The following is a 24278-nucleotide window of genomic DNA, read 5'->3' on the forward strand; positions in this document are numbered from 1 at the left end:
ATATTCTTCTAAGGCCATTCTTGAACCCCTACACGAAGTGGCATGTTGGGAATAACTTAACTAAGTGCAACGGTGCCAATATGATATTCTTCTGAGGCATCATTCTCTAGAGGCCAAATATGATTGGTACTTACTTGAGATGTAAATGAGTATGTGTACTCTCTCATTATTATTAAAGCTAGCCAATATGATATTGTTCTACGGTGGGATTGATAATAGTGAGACTCTCATACCCTACTAAGAGCTTCCTCTAAAACTCTCGAATTCTGATAAGGGATAAGGAAATTGGCCGAGCCTTATGCATAGATAAGGATGGTTTGATATTGGATCATGGAATGCCAAAGAGGTATAATCTAGGTGGGACTCTACTTCAGCATGAAATGATGGCATAAAAAAATCACTCATATAAATAGAAGAGGTTCTGTAACATTCAAAGGATCTTTAACTCAACACACAAATCTGCCATGCGTAAATTCTCGCTTTACGCGAAATCCTCTCAAACCTTTGAGAAAACACTAACTTCCCTCACTTCGCCAACACACCTTCAGTTTGGATTAACAACACTACGTTGGCAATCGGCAATATCTTCAGTTTGGATTAACAGCACTGAAGCCGTAGAGTCAAGTGACCAAGGAGCATTTTTAGTTTGGAGTAACAACATTGCTCGAGTTTGTTTAGCTATCTATCCAAGGCTCTGTAAGCAAATAGTCTTTGAGTCTTTGTTGAAAGGGGCCATCTCATTAACCTCTCGGCGAGTTGGGGTGTTACCAGGTTACAGTGTCCGACACATTGAAATCCGAACCCATTTTATGATTAGATATTCTCAAGTGCATTTTAGAGTTTAGTATTCCGACAACTGAACCACATTCATAGTTAAGACACTTTTCTCTTTTAAGTATTTGTGTCTTTATAGTTTCATACAAACTCAGCACACTTATATTTTCATAAATATGATTGAAGCAGCCGAGGCCGGTGCAGACGATCCTGCACTTCGCAGTGACTAGCAGCCTTGTTTTTAGGCTCTAGAACCCATAGACATAAACTAGTTCATTCCTCGACCGTGATCGCTTTGATGTATAAGTCCATAACGCATTTGCCACCACCACATTCGTCTTCCTCATCGATTGAGCTTGGTCGATGAGTTGGGATGCCCACATTTAACTGAATAATATAGTTAGCTCATTAACTATTTAGCATTCACGTAGGCTTGGTAGTTTTTAGGATCAACACTACGATAACAAGAATTTAAACTTATGGTGCAAGGGACGTGCTAACAAACATTTGCATAACTATAATAATTAGAAGAGTTTGAGGATCCCTAATATTATTTGGTAAGAAATCTAAACATTCTAAACAATCACATGATTAAATAATTATAAGGTCAACTGAATAAGTGCAATAACAATAGGATGATGTTTGTTGATGCGTAAAATTAGTGAGACTTTGGAACAACGTAAAGTGTCAAGTTTGTGACCTTTGCACAGTTGCTCTGGTCACCTAGTGATGATGATGATATGTAAAGAGATAGAGATAGGAAAGCAAACACAAGATGCACGTGGTTCACCCTACGTTTGGCTACGTCCATGGGGTATGTGAGTTCTCATTAATAGTGAAGGGTTTACACAATGCATAGGTTCAAGCATAATCATCATTAATGGGTTCTAATGATGAGTTTAAGTATAGTATTGGCACTAGGGATTAATTGCAGAAAATGCCTTCTTTTATAGTTGAGGAAAGTCTTTGGCTTTCGTTTGTGATTGATGTGGGACTCTAGGAGCTTTATTCTGACGTTGACACGTGTTGTGGGCTATGATTGGCCTTCTGGTTAAGGGGAAAATCTTGTGCTTCGGCAGGGGTTCCTTAGCCGAACCCACTTTATGATTAGATATTCTCAAGTGCATTTTAGAGTTTGGCATTCCAACAATTGAACCACATTCACAATTAAGATACTTTTCTCTTTTAAGTATTTGTGTCTTTACAGTTTGATACAGATTCGGCACACTTATATTTTCATAAATATGATTGAAGCAGTCGAGCTCGATGCAGACGATCCTGCTTTTTGCAATGACTAAGAGCCTTGTCTTTAGGTTCTAGAACCCAAAGACAAAAACTAGTTCCTTCCTCGATCATGATCTCTTAGATATAGAAGTCAGTAACACATTTACCACCACCACCACATTCATCTTACTCATCGACTGAGCTCGGTCGATGAGTTGGCACGCCCACATTTAACCGAAGGATATAGTTAGCTCATTAGCTATTCAACATGTGCGCTATGTAGGTTTGGTAGTTTTTAGAATCAACACTATGATAACAAGAATTTAAACTTGTGGTGTCAGGGACGTGCTAACAAACATTTGCATAACTATAATAATTAGAAGAGTTTGAGGATCGTCAATATTGTTTGGTAAGAAATCAAAACATTCCAATCGATCGCATGATTAAATAATTATAAGGTTTAGTGAATAATTGCAATAAAAAATAGGATGATCTTTGTTGATGCACAAAATTAATGAGACTTTGGAACAACGTAAAGTGTCAAGTTTGTGACCTTTACACAGTTGCTCCGGTCACCTAGTGATGATGATGATATGTAAAGAGATAGAGATAGGGAAGCAAACACAAGATGTACGTGGTTCACCCTAAGTTTGGCTACGTCCACAGGATAGAGGAGTTCTTATTAAGAGTGAAGGGTTTACACAATACATAGGTTCAAGCATAATCATCATTAGTGGGTTCTAATGATGAGTTTAAGTACAATAATGGCACTAAGGATTAATTGTAGGAGAATGGTCTTCTTTTATAGTTGAGCAGAGTCTTTGGCTTTCTTCTGCAATCGATGTGGGACTCTAGGAGCTTTATTCTGATGTTGACAAATGTCGTGGGTTGTGATTGGCCTTCTGGTTCAGGGGGAAAATCTTGTGCTCCAGCATGGGTGCCTCTGCATGAATGCCTCAGTGGGTCCTTAAAGGTATGACATTGACCGATGCTTGGTAGTTTTGGGATTGGTCAAGTGTGGTATAAACAATGTTATCCACATACATTTTTCTACCTTTGACACATATCTGTTTGTTAATGCACAAAATCGGAGGGGTCTTGGAACAACGTAAATCCGACCGTGAATTTGCAAGAAAGTAAAAAACACAAGATGTATCGTGGTTCACCCCAATGTTTGGGCTACGTCCACACTGATATTGTATTTCTCTGTTTGTCAGAGGATTGTGAGGGTAAGGAGTCCCTTTTATAGACTAAGGGCTCCTCCCCTTTTTACATATTTGCCCCTTCATTTATTACATAATTACATTTGAGTCTCCCGAGTATTTATATGAGATCTAAATACGGAGTCCTTAAGTATGGTACAAACAGTAGTCCCCCAAGTCTTCAGTCAAGAGAGTCTTTTGGCTGGAGACTTGAAATTCAGTCCATGTGTGGGCCGAAATAACTAAATGTCGTCTAGAACTGATACTCGATATGAGGCGGTGCTCAATGTGAAATGATGCTTAACTAGAAGTAGCACATGTTGTGAGGCTGCTCGGCTTGTGGCTTATGTTGCCTTGGTTGGCTCGGCTTATGGCGTTGAAGGTGAGGGAGTCCATTTTATAGAATAAGGGCTCACTCCTCAATACATAAATGATGGGCTAGAGTTGATGCTCGCGGCGAGGCGGTTGCTCAGTAGGCGGTGATGCCCTCTAATGATGGTGAGCGAGTCCCTTTTATAGAATAAGGACTCGCTCCTCAATACATAAGTGATGGGTTAGGAGTGATGTTCGCAGTGAGGCGGTTGCTCAGTAAGCGACGATGATCTCTAATGATGGTGAGGGAGTCTCTTTCATAGAATAAGGATTCGCTTCTCAATACATAAATGATGGGCTAAAAGTTCTCTCTAATGAAGGTGAGTGAGTCCCTTTTATAAAATAAGGGTTGGCTCCTTAATACATAAATAATGGGTGCTCTCTAATGAAAATGAGGGAGTCTTTTTTATAGAATAAGGGTTTGCTCCTCAATACATAAGTGATGGGCTAAGTCCCCCAAGTATTTTTCATGAGGCCCAGTTGCGGAAGCTCAATAAATGGTACATAGTGAAGTCCCCCAAGTCTTCAGTCAATAGAGTATGTTGGCTGGAGACTTCAAATTTAATCTATGTATGGGCCGAAGTGGCAGTTGTTCGGAGGCGGTATTTGTATACCCTGCACTGAAGCTTTGTAGGTAAAGCTTTGCAAGTGAAGCTTTGAAGCTGGAGCTTTTGTAAATGAATCTTTGGAAGCTGGAGCTCTCGAAGCTGGAGCTCTCAAAGCTGGAGCTCTGTAAATGAAGTTTTCGAAGCTGATTGACATGAGTGATGCTCATGAATGTTTATGTTTGATTGACATGAGTGATGCTCATAGATGTTGACATGAGTGATGCTCATGAATGTTGACATGAGTGATGCTCATGAATGTTGATATGAATGATGGTTATGAATGTTTATGTATGATTGACATGAGTGATGCTCATGAATGTTTATGTATGATTGACATGAGTGATGCTCATGTATAATTTTGGAGTACTGGACGTACTTTTGATCACCTAGTGGGTGATAATAGCGGCAGGCTGCCGAATAATTTTGGAGTACTTGGCGTACTTTGGATCACCTGGTTGGTGATAATAGCGGTAGGCTGCTGAGTAATTTTGGAGTACTGGGCGTACTTTTGATCACCTGGTTGGTGATAATAGCGGCATGGTGCCGAATAATTTTGGAGTACTGGGTGTACTTTTGATCACCTGGTTGGTGATAATAGCAGCAGGCTACCGAAAAATTTTGGAGCCATAGGGCCTGGCTTTTTTGGGCATATGGGCCTTCGCCCTTCACATAACATTCCAGCCCATTATTTTGGACTTGCCTTTTTTTTTTTTTTTGGCATGCTGCCTTCTTTACACATCAGTATAACTATACAATAATTGCTCCAGTTTGCAGAAGACAACTTAATAAAATATTCATCAATGACAGTGGGTATGGGTGTGCCATGCTTTCCACTTCCGCTTGTTGGTTGTAAAGGTTAGTATAGTCCAGCTGTAAATGGGTAATATTCCTTTCTCTAAAGTGACAACTGCTTGGACAACCTTTTCGACACCACCCATTTGCTTTTCTCTGGCTTTCTCAAAAAATGGGAACATGCATGATGAAAGTGTGGGCATCTTCCTTGGTGGTCGATGATGCGAAATATATAAGCACACAAATTAAACCCTCTTTTTATCAATTGTAGTAAAGTATGTAAGTAGGGATCGTTCTAGGCCGGGGATTAGGAGGGATTGCTAAATCACTTGGAAACTGACTTGAAAACGTAAAAACAAAGTTTAAAACACTAACTAGACTCAAAGAATGCAAAACTATACTTTAAAACACTAAAACAAACCAAAAGACTCAAAACAGCCCCTAAACACTCAAAACTACCTTAAACACACAATCTGGGCAGTTTTGGGACTCTAACACAAACTTGGACGAATTTTGGTTTTCTAATGAACTAAAACACTTAAAAACATAATCTAAGACAAGTTCTAATTAATATGACTCAAAGAAATAAGATGGGGTTGATTTTGGACGAAAATAATTAAATTAAGACAAGAACAAAGTAAACAAATTCTTAGACAAATTTAAGTGAATCAAAACAGATTGTAAAATGAATTTGAATGAAACTTGTGGATGGAAGGCTAGCTAGGAGGTTCTTCTCCACAATGTCACACTTACATACAAAACGATTTCCAGTTGCTTTTCGATAAGCTATGAATACTCAACGCCCCAAATTAACCGTGAATTGCACTAATTAACCCTCAGTTTTTCCACAAGTTATTGGATTGGATGATTGCATACGACAACCCAAAACATTCCCTACAAGTTCCCTACATGAATTGCATAATAGAGATACAAGCAAGAATCATTAAGTTCTATGAAAAACATAAGCATTGACGAGGCACTCGTTACTATGATTTGCATGAAACTTATGCCAAGAATTTACTTAACATGATTGTGACTAGCAACCTTCACTACTTGTGAATATAAGTTCATAACGATTAGGTGAAACTCCCTTATATTCTAGCGTTAAATTCATGCATGAAAATTAAGCGTGCACTCTCAACCAACATACACAAATCATTTTTTATACGATCGGATAAGTAAATTGAATTCACAACTTATGAATCACAACTGGATGTAATCAAATCATATTGCAAGTATGAACATGGTTTCGAATCACCCCCTAACTAAGAGGGGTTTAGTTCCTCATACTCACAAAGCAAAGATACATAAAATTAGACATTAAAATCAAAGGAAAGAAAACACCTAAAATGCTCCAACTTGGGTAGCAAGTGCATCCAAGAATTCTCATTTGCTTGCTTGCGGCAGATTGCTTTGTGGACGGATTTTTAGATAGTTTTATGATGTAGAATGGATGGGGAATGGTATGGAAAGGTTTAGGGTAAGTGTGGAGGAGTGTTTGAGGGTTGGAGGGTGGTGGAGAACTAGGCAAAGAGGGTGGAAGAAGGTGGAGTGGCTGTTATGTTTTCTAGGCACTAGAATGGTGTTTTTGGGGTGTTTTGCTACCTAGAGGTTGTATGGACGAATTTTCTGTGATGAATGATGAATATGAGAGTGTGAACCCTTTGCCAAGGGGTGTAAACATGTATATATAGGCCCCAAAAACCTTAGAGAATCAGGTTAGGCTAGGGAGAATGCATGGCAAAGAGTGTATGTGGTGTGCAATGGTCCAAGGGTGAAAATGAAGTGATGATGCAAAGTGTGAAGGGTAAAATGGAGTGGTCTTGTAGCTAGGGGGCATGAATGATTGTGTACATTGCATAGAGATGGAAAGGGAGGTGAAAATGTGTCAATAAATGGGTCAAAGGTGCAGCAACATGTGGTACACAAGGCATGGGATTCCAAATGTGAATGATGGAGCATCAATTGGTGCATGTTATGGTTGTGAAAGTTGTATAAAATTTTGTGGGTGAAGGGAACAAGAGGTATCAAGCAATTAAGTGTAATAATTAAATGAATTGAAGCATGAAATCAGAAATTATGTAGGGGACAAGAGTGATCAAGCATGGCATGGGAATCCAAAGGGAATTCTATGTTGTTTTGCATGGCAATGAAGGCAAGTTGGGGTGACAAATTTTTGGGCTGAATTCTTCATCTTTTGGACCATAATTCTTCACAATCTTGGCCTCTTTAGTTCTCAAATTCGTCCATCCACTTTGGCCCAAATATGTGACATGCATTCCAAGCTCCATTTTGCTCCAAAATGCTCCAAAATGCATCTTCTTGCCTACTTTGTCCATAAAATCTGAAAACACACGAAAATGACTTTAAACATTAAAATAACTAAGGAAACACGACATAAATGCACAAGAACAAGCCAACTAAGTCGCATAAATATGCTCCTATCAGTCGACAAAAGCAAAAGTAGCTTCAAATGGTTGAACGACAACAGAAGCTTCATCGCAAGGTTCATGAGCTCCGTGGAAACAATCTGACCAGTAGCAACCAAGCTATTAACCAACTTACCAGCAAAACGTGCCTCTTTTTGTGTAATAAGAGTGTATGCAGTGCCATCCTTATCACCACCACGACCTGTTCTACCAATTCGATGGACATGCATGTACAGGATAAGACCAACCCAATCTCCAATAAAAAGGTCGCATTTTACTAAAGAAAATCCCCAACGTTGAAGATGAGGGCACCGGGGACAAGTTTCACATAAATCTGATGTCAGACAAAATAACGCTTCATCATACCTTCACAAATGAATCATGCGTTTTCAGCTCCTGTAGAACTGCCCTCCTCAACTCAGAAATCACAGGTTTTGCTTCATCATCATCTGCACAATCTTTTGCCAATTCATACGCTTGAGCAAAGGCCTTGAGAAAGTGAACATTTTGGGCAATATAATCGCAGAAAGTTTTAATCTTTAGATTCCCAGCAGCCAAACAGAGCGTGAAGGGAGTGTACTTAGTGAAAATTGATTCTCACTTGAACTTCATCCAGAAGCGGCATGCGAGACCCACCTCGTTGTCGACGACGGCGAAAGCCATGGCTGACTTCGGCGGAGGTAAGGCCATTGAGTTGGCACAGTGGGATTGGAGCGAGTTGAATCGAAGCCAGAAAGGGAATTGAACCGGAGGTCTGCGGGGGCAGTTTGATGCAGGGCACTTCTTCTTAAAAGCGAAAGAAACTTCAAACTTTTTTCTTTGGGGTCACAGTGGTAATGGCTAGGTACAGAGCTAAAGACGACTATGACTACCTTTTCAAGGTGGTGCTGATCGGTGACTCCGGCGTCGGCAAGTCCAACTTGCTATCGAGGTTCACCAGGAACGAGTTCAGCCTTGAGTCTAAGTCCACCATTGGTGTCGAGTTCGCCACCCGCAGCTTGGATGTCGACGACAAAGTCATCAAGGCCCAGATTTGGGACATTGCTAGCCAAGAAAGGTTGGTTGGCTTTCTTGCTTCTCTTTTTTGTGATCTGGGTTTTTCTTATTTTCTGGAGTTTCTGTGTGGGATTGAAGCTTTTGGTTGATGATTATAAGATATGAAATGGGTTTGGGTTTCTTGGGGTTTTGGTGATAAAAATTTTAAGCTTTTGTACAATTTGGTTGGTACCTGGATTTGGTGGTTTAATTGGGTTTGTTTTAGTAGATCTGAAAATACTTGAGTTAAGTCAAAGAATATATGCTCAAAATTTTCTAGGTTTCTTTTTGTTTTCGTAGCTGTTGGATGGAAGAAGAAGATCACGAAAAGTAAGAATAATGAGAAGAGTTGTAAGGCAGCCATTTGATAGTACTGGAAATTGTTTGCAGATTCACGGTGGAGATGAAAAAATGAAAGAGAACTGACATAGTTTTTCGTGTCGATTCCCACAGACGGTGCCAAATGTTGATGCACAAAACTGGAGGGGTCTTGGAACAACGTAAATCCGACCGTGAATCTACAAGTAAAGAACACAAGATGTATTGTGGTTCACCCCAATGTTTGAGCTACGTCCACACAGATATTGTATTTCTCTGTTTGTGAGAGGATTGTGAGGGAGAAAGCTTGAGGATTGTGAGGGTGAGGAGTCCCTTTTATAGACTAAGGGCTCATTCCCTTTTTACATATTTGCCCCTTCATTTATTACATAATTACATTTGAGTCCCCCGAGTATTTATACGAGATCTAAATACGGAGGCCCTAAGTATGGTACAAACACTGTTAATTTTTTTATTTTTTATGGTCGGATTGAATGACTTAAAGAGGATCAACGTATAGAATTTAACAGATAGTGTGTCGAAAGTAAAAAATGCATGTGGATAGCACCACTCTAAAGAATATAGCATATTTATTTGAACGTCAATAAAAATTTAATCGGAAATTTCAAATTGAAAGAAGAAAAACTAATGTCCCGCACCAAATTTTAAGTTATGACTATCCTTTAATAGCAAATTAACCATCTTCACTTTTATACTTGGCCACTCATAATCTAACTTATATAAGAAATTCGCAAAGGAAAGAAATAATAACATTGTCACCCTGGAAAGAAAGATGCTGATAAGCTTTCATATTTTTTTGTTTTGGTGATTGTTGGTACTTCTTTTCATTCATAAGCTTTCATTTTTTAATCTTAATGTCTTTTAGCTCCTGTTCTTATTTTCTGAAAAGGAAGAATCTCTTCCTCGCCCCCCCTCCCGGCGCGCCTCTTTTCTTTCTATCTTTATTTGGGCTGGTTTGGTATTGCTGTGCTTTGAAAAAAAAAAATTGTTTCTGCTATGCTGTGAGAATAAGCAGTTGTGAAATAAAGTAGTAGAGTATTTGGTAAACTTTTATGTAAAAGTGCTTTTGGAAAAAAAAAAAAAAAAAAAAAAAAAAAGCAGTATGATAGTGTTTGGTAAACTTTTATGTAAAATAACTGTGACTGTATGAAATGACAAAAAAAAATGTAATACTAGATATGCTATTATTTAAATATTTTATAATGTGGGACCCACCCACCTTTTTCCTATCCCACTCGTCTCCCCCACCCTTCCTCCCTTCACTCCAAAACCAGAACCCCCTTCATCCCCATCTACCTGTGTCCCCCACTTGGGACCTTCCTTCACTAAAGCCCCCATCACCCACCCCCTTCTCCCAAAAATCCACTTTCTTCTTATTCTTCTATGCAACCCGACCCAAAAATCCCCTATACGCTAGTCTCGTTGGGAAGATTCAATCAAATTTACAAGATCATCTTTCACGCCCCGATCTTGACATACGTCCAGGACCGACACGTGACATCACCAATTACATGTACATCTAACATACCCCGCCTCTGGGAAATGGCAAACACAACTTAAGGTCCAACTACGTAGTAATTTTTCGTACATTTTATGGTTTCATCTAACATCCTCGTTAGACTGCCTACGTACCCTACACAGGGATCAAGCCATTCGTAGTTCATCATTTCACTACACTCGAATATTCATCAATTAAATCGCTATGTCTCAATAATACATCACAATGCATAACATGCAATATTACAAGGGACAGACGACGGAGCACAATCATATTCACTAGTCATAAAGTTCAACGAGTCTAATCATAATTACCATAACCATAACCAACATCATTCCATAATCACATCAATCAATAATGCCAACCATCACATCATCAATAACACATACAACACGTCGAAATGCGGGACTAGAGCGACACATTTCGACTGAAAGACTACATCTCTGGAAAAGGGGATTTTGGACCACCCAACGGAACCAAGGCACCAAAGGGGATTCCGGACCATCACTCAATGGAATCCAAATCAGGATACGATTCCGGACCATCACTCAACGGAATTGCGGAGTAGAAGGGATTCTGGACCACCACTCAACGGAATCCAAATCAAGATACGATTCCAAACCATCACTCAACGGAATCGCGTAGTAGAAGGGATTCGGACCACCACTCAACGGAATCCAACAACATTGGGTTCCAGACTACTCAACGGAACCAAAATATCAAACCAAGCGGTTTCTCATAATTTACCCAGACCTGTCGCATGTGAAATAAGTGCCTACATCATGGAAATGGTGCATTGGGCAAACAACAACCCGGATAAGTTGTGAAGCTCGTGTGGGCGACAATAATAGTATGTGACAATAATGATAAAACCAACCATCAATCACAATTTATAAACTTTGAATATAAATAATTCATAAGAAATTAATACCAAACCTTTGCAAACTCTAAAGGAGTCACATAGACATCCAACGGCTTTTCTAAATCAAACTCAAAGTTCTCGAAGCCAAAATTCACGGATACACTTAAAACTAGAGCTAGAGAGACATCGTTCGGCCGAAGCCTACGCAAGTAACCAAATAGGAAGTGGCCCCCCAAAGCGGATCAACCAAGCAGAGCCACCCCTAAGAAAATACCAAGTAGGTAGTGACCCCCCATGCGGATTAACCAAGCAGAGTCACTCCTACAACTATTGGAAGTGATCACCCAATGCGGATTAACCAAGCATGATCACCCCTAAATGTGTATGGCCATACCTAGGATATAAGGATCGCCCAACGCGGATTAACCAAGTGCGATCCAAAAATAGTATGGTCCCCTAACACAGATTAACCAAGCAGGACCATCCATGTACCATTGCTACGTGGTGTAGACTTAGTGTCACCTAACCCCATGACACTAGGGTAATGGTCATTTACAATCCCTCATGTTTATTAAACCATCAAATATATATTTCAAAACACAATCCATCAACAGTTCAAATATCCAAGTCACATAATGTTTCTTAAGTAGATCGATGGCAAACTTTATAACAACAATTATTTAGCATAAGACCTATTTTAAGAATCCATGGTGTAACCACAAAGTATATTAGCACGGAAGATTTCAGAGTAAATACCATATCACATAGATTAAAATCACTCACATGAGGTCCACACTAACGCACTCTAGCATGGAATTCAAGGCGTCAAGCTCTATCACCGCCTAAAACAAAGCACAAGTCCACATTCTCTTGATAAATTCACATACCCAAAACTGTCATAAGTCTCCCACAACGACATTTAATGAGAATCAGACCGTCGATCAAAGGTATAGTCCATGATCTTACATCACTTGCTCCGTAAGATCCAACCACTAGATTTTCACTAGTAAGTCCCTACGGTCCTTAAACAATATCTACAATAGCATACTAAAATTTGGTGTCAATTCAATGGCAAGAATGTCAATTGCTAGAATATTCAAGTGGCGGACCTTATCGAAAATATACTCAACCAACAGCATTTCATAAATCAAATGTCACACAACGGGAAATTCGACTTTTTCCAAAAATTCTCAAATTTTATAAGAATGAAGATCTCAACAAGTAGATTAAACTTTATACCTGTGACCGAGTCCAATTTGGTCGGGAAGGCCCTCAAATTGGCTCGCACCTGTCTAAAACCCTAATGTGGGTGTTCTTCAATTCGTCGTCCTTGGTGTTCCAACGCCCCAACCACCCGTTGGGGAGGGGAGGGCAGGTACACACCTAGCGCAAGTTGGGTTTGTTAGGTTTTTTTTTTTTTTCTTTTTCTTTCTTTCTTATTAGTCTTTTGTCCTTATTATTAAAATAAAGTTAGTGGATGATTTTTTTTATTAAAATGTAAAGATTTGAAATCTTTTTCATTAATTTTCCTAAAAAACAAAGAATTTAAATAAATAAAAAAAGAAGATCAGAGGATTGGATAGGGCCAAGGGGAATCTCTCTAGTTTCGGGCAGAAGACTCATCTACTCTCTGGATCCAATACCTTCTTTCATTTTCCTATCATATCTTCTCATCCCACGTTCTTGTAATGCTCATATTTTATTTGTTATTATTCTGTTTTTTGTTTATCTTTGGCTCCCCAATTATTGATGTATTTTCTTATAACCAACGTTTTGAAAGTAAGATCGTCATCATTTGAACAGATTCTTTTAATTTTCTTTTTTCCCCTTCTTTTTGGACAATTCCATTTATATTAACTTGCATTTTTTTAGTTTTGCATTAGTTATTTAAATTAGATAAAATGTTCCCCAAAGGTAGGTGGGGTGCATAATCACATGGAAGAAACATACATTGGGCAGGTTTTGCATTCAGAACTGAGGAAGGAAACAGACAAGGATCTTCAATCCTGATTTGTTGCATTAAGAACTGAAATAACTTAAAAATTGAGGATCAAGGGTGTCCATGTGTTAGATGTGAAAACCGTAACCAATATGATGGCAATTAGCAAACCGTAACCAAGGATTAGTTTACTTGTGAACCAGGGATTATAATTTTTTGCCTATTAAGAATTAGGGTTGCTTTAGTTTCTTGTTATTTAAACAAGTACAACAACAACAACAACAAAGCTTTTTCCCACTAAGTGGGGTCGACTATATGAATCCTAGAACGCCATTGCGCTCGGTTTTGTGTCATGTCCTCCGTTAGATCCAAGTACTCTTAAGTCTTTTCTTAGAGTCTCTTCCAAAGTTTTCCTAGGTCTTCCTCTACCCCTTTGGCCCTGAACCTCTGTCCCGTAGTCACATCTTCGAACCGGAGCGTCAGTCGGCCTTCTTTGCCCATGTCCAAATCACCGGAACCGATTTTCTCTCATCTTTCCTTCAATTTCGGCTACTCCTACTTTACCTCGGATATCCTCATACCCAATCTTATCCTTTCTCGTGTGCCCACACATCCCACGAAGCATCCTCATCTCCGCTACACCCATTTTGTGTACGTGTTGATGCTTCACCGTCCAACATTCGGTGCCATACAACATCGTTGGCCTTATTGTCGTCCTATAAAATTTTCCCTTGAGCTTCAGTGGCCTACGACGGTCACATAACACGCCGGATGCACTCTTACACTTCATCCATCCAGCTCGTATTCTATGGTTGAGATCTCCATCTAATTCTCCGTTCTCTTGCAAGATAGATCCTAGGCAGCAAAAACGGTCGCTTTTTGTGATCTTCGCTAGATTGCTCCGGTCATTAGTGTGGATAAGTATATAAATGAATAGAGATAGGAAAGCAAACACAAGATGTACATGGTTCACCCAGATTGGCTACGTCCACGGAATAGAAGAGTTCTCATTAATTGTGAAGGGTTTACACAAGTACATAGGTTCAAGCTCTCCTTTAGTGAGTACAAGTGAATGATTTAGTACAAATGACATTAGGAAATATTGTGAGAGAATGATCTCGTAATCACGAAACTTCTAAGTATCGGAGTGTGGTATCGTCTTGACTTGCCTTATCTGTCTCATAGGTAGATGTGGCATCTTCTCTGGAAGTACTCTTCCTCCATCCAGGGGTGGTATCTTTAACTGGTGGAGATGCACAAGGTAATGTATCAATTTCACTTGAAGCTTACTTGTAGTTTCAGGCTTGGTCAAGCGCGATACAAACCATGTAGTAGGAGTCCCCCAAGTCACCGAGCTAGGGGATCTGCTGAAAGAGGTGACAGACAAGGTAAGCAATCAGAGCTCCGGCTGATTGTTCACCTTCTCCCCATCTTGCAGCAGCATGAAGGATAAAGAGAAGAAAAATGAGAAGAGATGATATGGGATACTTTTGCTTTTGAAGAAGTAACTTTCCACAGGCTTATTCTTGAACTGAGCTGGAGGGTTTTCTGGTTTCCTCCAGAGCCGACTGAAGAATTTGAGGGTCGAAACAAGTCCATCAAATCTAGAGTACGTTCGACCCTGCTGATATGGGATACTTTTGCTTTTGACAGAGTAATGGATGTATCGGCACGTGTGCTGTTACGCTTGTCTCCACATGCTTCCTTGTATCCTTCGCACTTGCCCTATCTGTTCCTCAAGCAGATGCGGTATCTTCCCTGGAAACATAAGATGTTGAAGATGAGTACTCGAGAGCAATGCCAGGTAAGTAATCAGGTAAGGGGTTCCAGGCAGTCAGTTCCTGGCTGGAAGCTTGATTCCAAGTGCTGACTGATTGCTCTCTTTCTCCTTGTCTTGCAGGTAAAAACAAGGCCAAAGGAAAAGACAGGGAAAAAGCATGATATGGGATACTCTTGCTTTTAACCCTGATGATATGAGATATTCTTGCTCTAGTATAGCTTGTTTGCAGAGGTATTATCGGGGGGAAAGAAAGCTGAATATTTCGAAAGGCTTCGTTGGGAGTGCCCTCTCAGATATGAGGAAGGGTTGAGCATTTTTGCAGGTCTGCCTGTCCGTTGGGGATGGAGGTCGACATATATAGGAGTCTCCCTAACAACAAGTAGTAATGCTATTCCTTTACCCTGCTTGGTCATAGCACGGTAGTGGGAGCTGCCAGCTTCACATGTTTTAACTCTGTCAGAGCACTTTGAAAAAGTGGTCTGTGGTATCTGGCTCTCGAGAAGTCTTCGACAGAATGCCCATAATTTCCGCAAAGCTGAGTGTGCGTGTGACAGGTGCTGACAAGGCTAGAAAAGTAGGTGTCTCTTCGATTTCTGAGATCGGCCCTCGTGGTCTCTGAGCAGCCCAGCTTTTGAGAAAGCGAGCGTCTCTTCGATTGATTCGGAGAACGATGCATCTTCGAGTTTTAAGAAAGCAATCATGCTGGGGGTCTGGCTCTCGAGATTCGGGGAGCAGTGTCACTTCGATTTTTGAGGAAGTAATCATGTTGGGAGTCTGGCTCTCGAGATTCGGAGGACGGTGCCTCTTCGATTTTGGAGCAAGCAATCTTGTTGGGAGTGTTTTCTCGAATGTGAGTAAAGGTTGGGCATGTTTGCTAGTCTACCTTGCCACGAAGCACAGAGGTTGACACACAGGGATTTTCCAATTATCCAGCAATGGTACTGTTCCTTTACCCTCTCTTCGATTTTTGAGAAAGTAGTCATGTTGGGAGTCTGGCTCTCAAGATTCGGAGGACAGTGCCTCTTCGATTTTGGAGCAAGCAATCTTATTGGTAGTGTTTTCTCAAGTGTGAGTAAAGGTTGGGCATGTTTGCTAGTTTGCTAGTCTACCTTGCCACGAAGCACAGAGGTTGACACACAGGGACTTTCCAATTATCCAGCAGTGGTACTGTTCCTTTACCCTTGTGGGTAATAATATGGTAGCTAGACCTTCAAAATTTATGGGTCTAAACTTTGTTAGTGCTATTTCTTTGCTATTCTTTTACCTTTCTTGGTCAGAGCGATGTAGTGGGAGCTGCAAGCTTTACGTGCTCAATTTTGGCAGAGAACTTTGGCAAAGTTATCTGTGGTACCCATGAGCTATTGTTGCGTGTGAGAAGTGGGTGATTGAACAGTAAGATTCATGTGTTTTCTACTTCCTCAGAAGTCTTCGACAGAATGCCCATAATTTCCGCAAAGCTGAGTGTGCGTGTGACAGGTGCTGACAAGGCTGGAAAAGTAGGTGCATCTTCGATTTCTGAGATCGGCCCTCGTGGTCTCTGAGGAGCCCAGCTTTTGAGAAAGCGAGCGCCTCTTCGATTTCTGAGATCGGCCTTCGTGGTCTTTGAGCAGCCTAACTTTTGAGAAAGCAAACGCCTCTTCGATTTCTGAGATCAACCCTCGTGGTCTCTAAGCAGCCCAGCTTTTGAGAAAGCAAACGCCTCTTCGATTTCTGAGCAGGCGCCTCTTCGATTTCTGAAGCTCCGTCGAGTGCAGATTTTTATAGGGGTTGGCATTAAGTTCCAAAGCACACTTGAATCTCCACCAGTAGAAGCTCCATTCTTGCACTTCTAAGATCTTGATTTGTCCAACCTCTTCTCTCTTCAACACCTTTGAAAATGTCTGGCCCCTCCGACCGTCGTTTTGACTTGAACCTTGTTGAAGAGGCAGCCCCGCCTTCTCCAGACAACATATGGCGCCCATCCTTCGTCTCCCCTACTGGTCCTCTTACCGTTGGGGATTCCGTGATGAAGAATGATATGACTGCTGCGGTGGTGGCCAGGAACCTTCTCACTCCCAAAGATAACAGACTACTTTCCAAACGGTCTGATGAGTTAGCTGTTAAGGATTCGCTGGCTCTCAGTGTTCAGTGTGCAGGTTCTGTGTCTAATATGGCCCAACGCCTATTTGCTCGAACCCGCCAAGTTGAATCATTGGCGGCTGAGGTGATGAGTCTCAAACAAGAGATTAGAGGGCTCAAGCATGAGAATAAACAGTTGCACCGGCTCGCACATGACTATGCTACAAACATGAAGAGGAAGCTTGACCAGATGAAGGAAACTGATGGTCAGGTTTTACTTGATCATCAGAGATTTGTGGGTTTGTTCCAAAGGAATTTATTGCCTTCGTCTTCTGGGGCTGTACCGCGTAATGAAGCTCCAAATGATCAACCTCTGATGCCTCCTCCTTCTAGGGTTCTGTCCAGTACTGAGGCTCCGAATGATCCCCCTCCGGTGCCTTCTCTTTCTGGGGCTCTACCGACTGCTGAGACTTCTCCTAAGCAACCCTTGTGAAGGCTCCCTCTTGTTTGTTTATTTTGACTCATGTATATGTACATATTTGTAGCTTATCGGGGATATCAATAAATAAATTTTCCTTCATTTCAACGTATTGTGTTAAATACACCAAAACCTTCTTCGCTAAGTTCTTTGAATTTTCTTTTGTTGAAGCTTGTATGTTGAAGCTTTCTGAGTGGAGCATGTAGGTTGGGGTAGTGTTCCCTTAATTTCCCGAGTGAGGAAAACTTCTCGGTTGGAGACTTGGAAAATCCAAGTCACTGAGTGGGATCGGCTATATAAATCTTAGAACGCCATTGTGCTCGGTCCTGTGTCATGTCCTTCGTTAGATCCAAGTACTCTAAGTCTTTTCTTAGAGTCTCTTCCAAAGTTTTCCTAGGTCTTCCTCTACCCCTTCGGCCCTGAACCTCTGTCCCATAGTCGCATCTTCTAATCGGAGCGTCAGTAGGCCTTCGTTGCACATGTCCAAACCACCGTAACCGATTTTCTCTCATCTTGCCTTCAATTTCGGCTACTGCTACTTTACCCCGGATATCCTCATTCTTAATCTTATCCTTTCTCGTGTGCCCACACATCCAACGAAGCATCCTCATCTCCGCTACACCCATTTTGTGTATGTGTTGATGCTTCACCGCCCAACATTCTGTGCCATACAGCATCGCTGGCCTTATTGCCGTCCTATAAAATTTTCCCTTGAGCTTCAGTGGCATACGGCGGTCACACAACACGCCGGATGCACTCTTCCACTTCATCCATCCAGCTTGTATTCTATGGTTGAGATCTCCATCTAATTCTCCGTTCTTTTGCAAGATAGATCCTAGGTAACGAAAACGGTCGCTCTTTGGTATTTCTTGATCTCCGATCCTCACCCCTAACTCGTTTTGGCCTCCATTTGCACTGAACTTGCACTCCATATATTCTGTCTTTGATCGGCTTAGGCGAAGACCTTTAGATTCCAACACTTCTCTCCAAAGGTTAAGCTTTGCATTTACCCCTTCCTGAGTTTCATCTATCAACACTATATCGTCTGCGAAAAGCATACACCAAGGAATATCATCTTGAATATGTCCTGTTAACTCATCCATTACCAACGCAAAAAGGTAAGGACTTAAGGATGAGCCTTGATGTAATCCTACAGTTATGGGAAAGCTTTCGGTTTGTCCTTCATGAGTTCTTACGGCAGTCTTTGCTCCTTCATACATATCCTTTATAGCTTGGATATATGCTACTCGTACTCCTTTCTTCTCTAAAATCCTCCAAAGAATGTCTCTTGGGACCCTATCATACGCTTTTTCCAAATCTATAAAGACCATGTGTAAATCCTTTTTCCCATCTCTATATCTTTCCATCAATCTTCGTAAGAGATAGATTGCCTCCATGGTTGAGCGCCCTGGCATGAACCCGAATTGGTTGTCCGAAACACATGTTTCAAAATCCATGGTTACCCTAATTGGTTCCTGGAAAGAAGAAAGCAGAGCAAAGAAAACGCTCACAAACGTCCTGCACAGCGAAACTCGCAGAAATTGGGCCAAGAATTGCTGTCATAGTTGCTAGCCATGTTGGGTCCGATGTTGACCCAACTCACCAAGTCGAAGATGCTATTCAAAGTACATCTGTGGGACAGGAGCAAGAAGTGATTTGAGATGATTAACTTCACAGCTTTCAGTCCTCAACATGATCTCTTCCCTATCCCTCTTTTCTTCGACTTGCCATCATTACAAATCCAAAAAACCCAATTCAAAAAGCAAGTAATTAGAAGCCAAAATGGAGACGATGATCGAGTTAGAGAGAGAAAAAGAGAGAGAGAGAGAGAGAAAGACGAACCCGAAAGAGCGATGCTAGGGTGATTTAGGGGTTCTCTTTGCCAATCGTCAAGTAGGGGTCGCAAGAGAGGTCTACGGACAAGGAAAGAAAAAAATGCTAACTGGTCTTTGCAATAACCAATTTATATATGAGGACAATTTGGTCATTTTAAGTTTTAGAAACACCATATTTTTGTCATATCGTTATGCATGCCGTGTGCATGGGCTGCGCATATCCCAACAATTCTATTTTAGTCCAAAGATTAAGGAAATGGTCCATTTTTGTCAATTTCCCAAAAAAAATCACAAGAATTGCGTATGTTACATTAATAGTGGTGGCGAGTCAATACTACATAATGCTATTCCATAGTACACCAGGTAGCAACTGAAACTATCTTGTATACAGTAAGTTGAATATCAGAGTGCGCAACGAATAAGACTAACAAAATAATAAGAGTATTATTAAACAAACTGAGAATGCCGTTTCGGCAACAAAACCTTAAGAGACTACATTGTGAATGACTTATTTATCCATGCTAAACTATAAGCTATATTTATAGAGCAAAACCTAAAAACTCTAATTCGGATGGGCTAGGCCCATATACTAACTAACAAGCAAACTCAAATAATCATAAAATACTAATATTTTCCAATACCCCCCGTCAAACTCATGGCGGTATACGACATGAGTTTGCAAACAAGCAGATGCGGACTAGCAGACATGCAAACTTGACTGAACTTGACTTGACTTGACTTGACTGGCGAACTTGCGAACTTGACTTAACTTGATTGGCAAACTTGCGAACTTGACTTAACCTGACTTGACTTGATTCTTGATTCTTGATTCTTGATTAAACTGGCTAGCTTGACTTGACTTGATTCTTGATTCATGTTCAAACTGGCTAGTGTTGAGAGTATGAAAAAAACTCGTTACTAAACGGACGAGATTTCCATATCTCAATTGTACCAACAAACGAACAAAACAATTCCAAACAGGCCAACAACTCATGTGGACCTAAAACAAACTTAACCATTTTTCTCTTGTTGCCCGTGGACCTTAAACTAACAGCAACCAATTGTTTTTCTTTTTCCTTCTCTTTTTGCTTTTTTTTTTCTATCCTTTCCTTCCTTCCCATTTTTCTTTCTTTTTTCTTTCATGCGAACAAACAGTAGAACCTTTCTGTTTTCCCTTTTTTTTTCTTCTGTGCAAACAAACAACAACAACAAGATCCTTTCTATTTTTTTGTTCTTGCAAACAATCAATACCAACTAACAAATCTAAAACGAAAACACAAACAACGGAAGATGACAGAAACAAAACTCATACAAACAAATTGATACCAACGAGAACGGATTGAACCCTAAGGATCGAACCCGCTCTGATACCAAGTTGAATATCAGAGTGCGCAACGAACAAGACTAACAAAATAATAAGAGTATTATTAAACAAACTGAAAATGCCGAAACGGCTATAAAACCCTAAGAGACTACATTGTGAATGACTTATTTATCCATGCTAAACTATAAGCTATATTTATAGAGCAAAACCTAAAAACTCTAATTCGGATGGGCTAGGCCCATATACTAACTAACAAGCAAACTCAAATAATCATAAAATACTAATATTTTCCAATACCCCCCTTCAAACTCATGGCGGTATACGACATGAGTTTGCAAACAAGTAGATGCGGACTAGCAGACATGCAAACTTGACTGAACTTGACTTGACTTGACTGGCGAACTTGCGAACTTGACTTAACTTGATTGGCAAACTTGCGAACTTGACTTAACCTGACTTGACTTGATTCTTGATTCTTGATTAAACTGGCTAGCTTGACTTGACTTGATTCTTGATTCATGTTCAAACTGGCTAGTGTTGAGAGTATGAAAAAAACTCGTTACTAAACGGACGAGATTTCCATATCTCAATTGTACCAACAAACGAACAAAACAATTCCAAACAGGCCAACAACTGATGTGGACCTAAAACAAACTTAACCATTTTTCTCTTGTTGCCCGTGGACCTTAAACTAACAGCAACCAATTGTTTTTCTTTTTCCTTCTCTTTTTGCTTTTTTTTTCTATCCTTTCCTTCCTTCCCGTTTTTCTTTCTTTTTTCTTTCATGCGAACAAACAGTAGAACCTTTCTGTTTTCCCTTTTTTTTTCATCTGTGCAAACAAACAACAACAACAAGATCCTTTCAATTTTTTTGTTCTTGCAAACAATCAATACCAACTAACAAATCTAAAACGAAAACACAAACAACGGAAGATGACAGAAACAAAACTCATACAAACAAATTGATACCAACGAGAACGGATTGAACCCTAAGGATCGAACCCGCTCTGATACCAAGTTGAATATCAGAGTGCGCAACGAACAAGACTAACAAAATAATAAGAGTATTATTAAACAAACTGAAAATGCCGAAACGGCTATAAAACCCTAAGAGACTACATTGTGAATGACTTATTTATTCATGCTAAACTATAAGCTATATTTATAGAGCAAAACCTAAAAACCCTAATTCAGATGGGCTAGGCCCATATACTAACTAACAAGCAAACTCAAATAATAATAAAATACTAATATTTTCCAACACAATACAGTATGAAGCATATAAGCATCGGTTTGTTTAACATGTTTGTTGCTAGTAATCATCTTCTTCTTCGTCTATTGATCTAGTGAATCTCCTTGCAACAGCAGCAACAGCACCAAGAAACACAAAGAAAGCGAAAAGTTGGAACCCGCCACCGATGCCAATGGCAACACCAGGGCCTGGGGCAAAAAATGAAAATGGAGACCAACCCCAGCCTCCGAAGAACGGTACTCCATAGCCATATCCATAGCCACCAACTAGAGGTGGTGCTACTGGAGGATTGATATAGATATTGGTCCTACAAATTATAGACACACATATAAGTTAACATATCTTTAGATATAAACTTAAACGCATTACAAAAGGGAGCTACCAATCCAAAAATCATGTCAAAAAATGACTAGTCCCACTAATGAACAATATATTTTTTGATGGCACAAGGAATGATTTGATCTCAGTGATCTAATGTAAAATAATAAAACTCAGTTAACAATAAAATATCTAGGGTGGTGCCAACCATACACTTCTTTTTACCTGCCACACACCCATCTCAATTTCTGGTCATCGGTTAAATGAATTGAAGAAGACCAAATGATAGAAATTAACATGGGTGTGTGAAGGTAAAATTGGGTGTGTAGATAGTACCACCCAATATCTAACAGCCAATAGTTCGTGACTTTTGGTATGAAAAGGAAATTAGAACGAAATGGTAATAGTTCAAGTATGGAAGGCTGGTTGATTTACATTGTTAAATAAGTGCATGGGAACTATCGATTACAAAATATATGTGCTAAATCAGTATTATCCGGGGCACTAATGAACTTAGTCAAGTTAGCTAGAACAGGTACTCTGCTCTTTGCATTCAAGTTTGATTGCCGCTTCTAGTAGTTTTGATTAATTTAGCTTGGATTATCGCTTATATAAAAAACACAAACCGTTTTTTATTTTTTCAACCCGAAAATGATGTCTCAACCCAATCCTCAAAGTGATCATCTCTTATCCATATGTCATAGATTGCCATAAATTTTACAAGGGAACCGATTTCATTAAAAACTTAACTTGAAAAGTTTAATAGGAGGCCCTTCTAAGTTCCAACCCTGGATTCTCTGAGTAGTAGCACTTTATTATTTCCTAATTGAATGTCTCCACAACTTAAAGCCACTAGAATTTTAAATTCCTATACATGACTCTAAGAAAGTATAAAATCCGTAGCAGGAACTTACTAATAACTTTTTTAACCAAACGCAGCAATCCAATCCAAACACGGAAATAATCGAATTAAAACTTGGTACAATTGTTAATTACCTTGAATTGTTGTTGATCCTAGGGGACGAAGACCGAGGAGTCGAAGACCGAAACGCCTGGCCTCCAACTCTCCCACCAGACTTGGCAGCTGATGCATCATGAACTGAGCCCAATGTCAACACCCCAGCTGCCAGTGTCACCATTGCCAACTTTGCCAATTTGTTCTCATCCTTTCTGGGCGTTTCATCAAATATTTTGCATGAGATGAAAGTGTTAGAAATGAGAATCTTGGTTTTGGGTTTGTGGGGTGGGGGGGTGAGAACGTTGGCTAGAAAGCTCTGTTGAGATGAGGATATGGAGGACGACATGCTTACTTGTTTGAAGTTGCAGTTCTTCTGTTTTCGTTTTAAATGTTGTTTTTATGACTCTGAGGTTGCCACGTGGGATAATGTTAGAGGTTCATTACACCTGTGGTGTAGATCCACTCGCTTGTTAAGTTAAGACTTCGAGATGGGCTATACACGAACTTTAAATTGAGAATTTATTTCTAGTCATCGAATTAAAATGGATGACTCTTACTAAAATAACCAAAATCATACGATCGGGTTAAAATAACCTAGTGCTCGGTTGAGTTACATTGTATATGCAAATGAATATAGTGGGAAGATCGAATTTACGATTGCCATTTCATCCCCCGACAAATCCGTTGAGGTAAGGCCACGATGTTGGGGTTAGAGGACGGTAATTTTCTCTGGTGAGTGTGATTTTCATCGTGTGATGGTGTTGTATCTTTGAAACATTTAATGACATTTGAAATGCAAACCCTTTTAAAGCAGTACATTGACTTAATGCTAAATTTGTATTAAGCTTGGTTTGCATTTGGCTGGTCCAAGCTCGGAGAGTAATAGAAACTAGCAAAGTTATGCTGGCTCGTTAAGAAGCAAGCAAAGCTTAGGTGTTTCTATGTTTGGCTCGTAAGCATCTTCAAGAGTCCTTTCAATTTTTTGTTAAATTAGCTAGCAAACAGTGTTGAAAAACTATTTTAGTTTGTTAGTTGAACTTAACATCTCTAACCACAGCAGGTTTAAGTATCATTTCTTAATTTTCAAAAGCCTAGGCATTAATCAAGATAGTGACTAGCCGCCTAGCGCCGCAGTGGTTATAATTGTTTCCATGCAATTCAAAAGTGATAGGCAACAGGGCTGCTATGGTATTAGCAGAAG

General features: G+C 40.0%; 1 protein-coding gene across 1 annotated transcript; it reads right to left on the minus strand.

Moving 5' to 3' along the window:
* Window positions 1-21597: 21597 nt before the first annotated feature.
* LOC103424045 (uncharacterized) lies at window positions 21598-23449 on the minus strand. Its single transcript, XM_008362122.4, has 2 exons — window positions 23116-23449; window positions 21598-22108 (listed from the first exon to the last, which is right to left on the minus strand). Exons 1-2 carry the CDS (start codon window positions 23421-23423, stop codon window positions 21862-21864), a joined length of 555 nt encoding a protein of 184 aa, XP_008360344.3. The 5' UTR covers window positions 23424-23449; the 3' UTR covers window positions 21598-21861.
* Window positions 23450-24278: the final 829 nt, after the last annotated feature.

The sequence above is a fragment of the Malus domestica genome, chromosome 13 (assembly GCF_042453785.1).
Source record: "Malus domestica chromosome 13, GDT2T_hap1".
Lineage (NCBI taxonomy): Eukaryota > Viridiplantae > Streptophyta > Magnoliopsida > Rosales > Rosaceae > Malus > Malus domestica.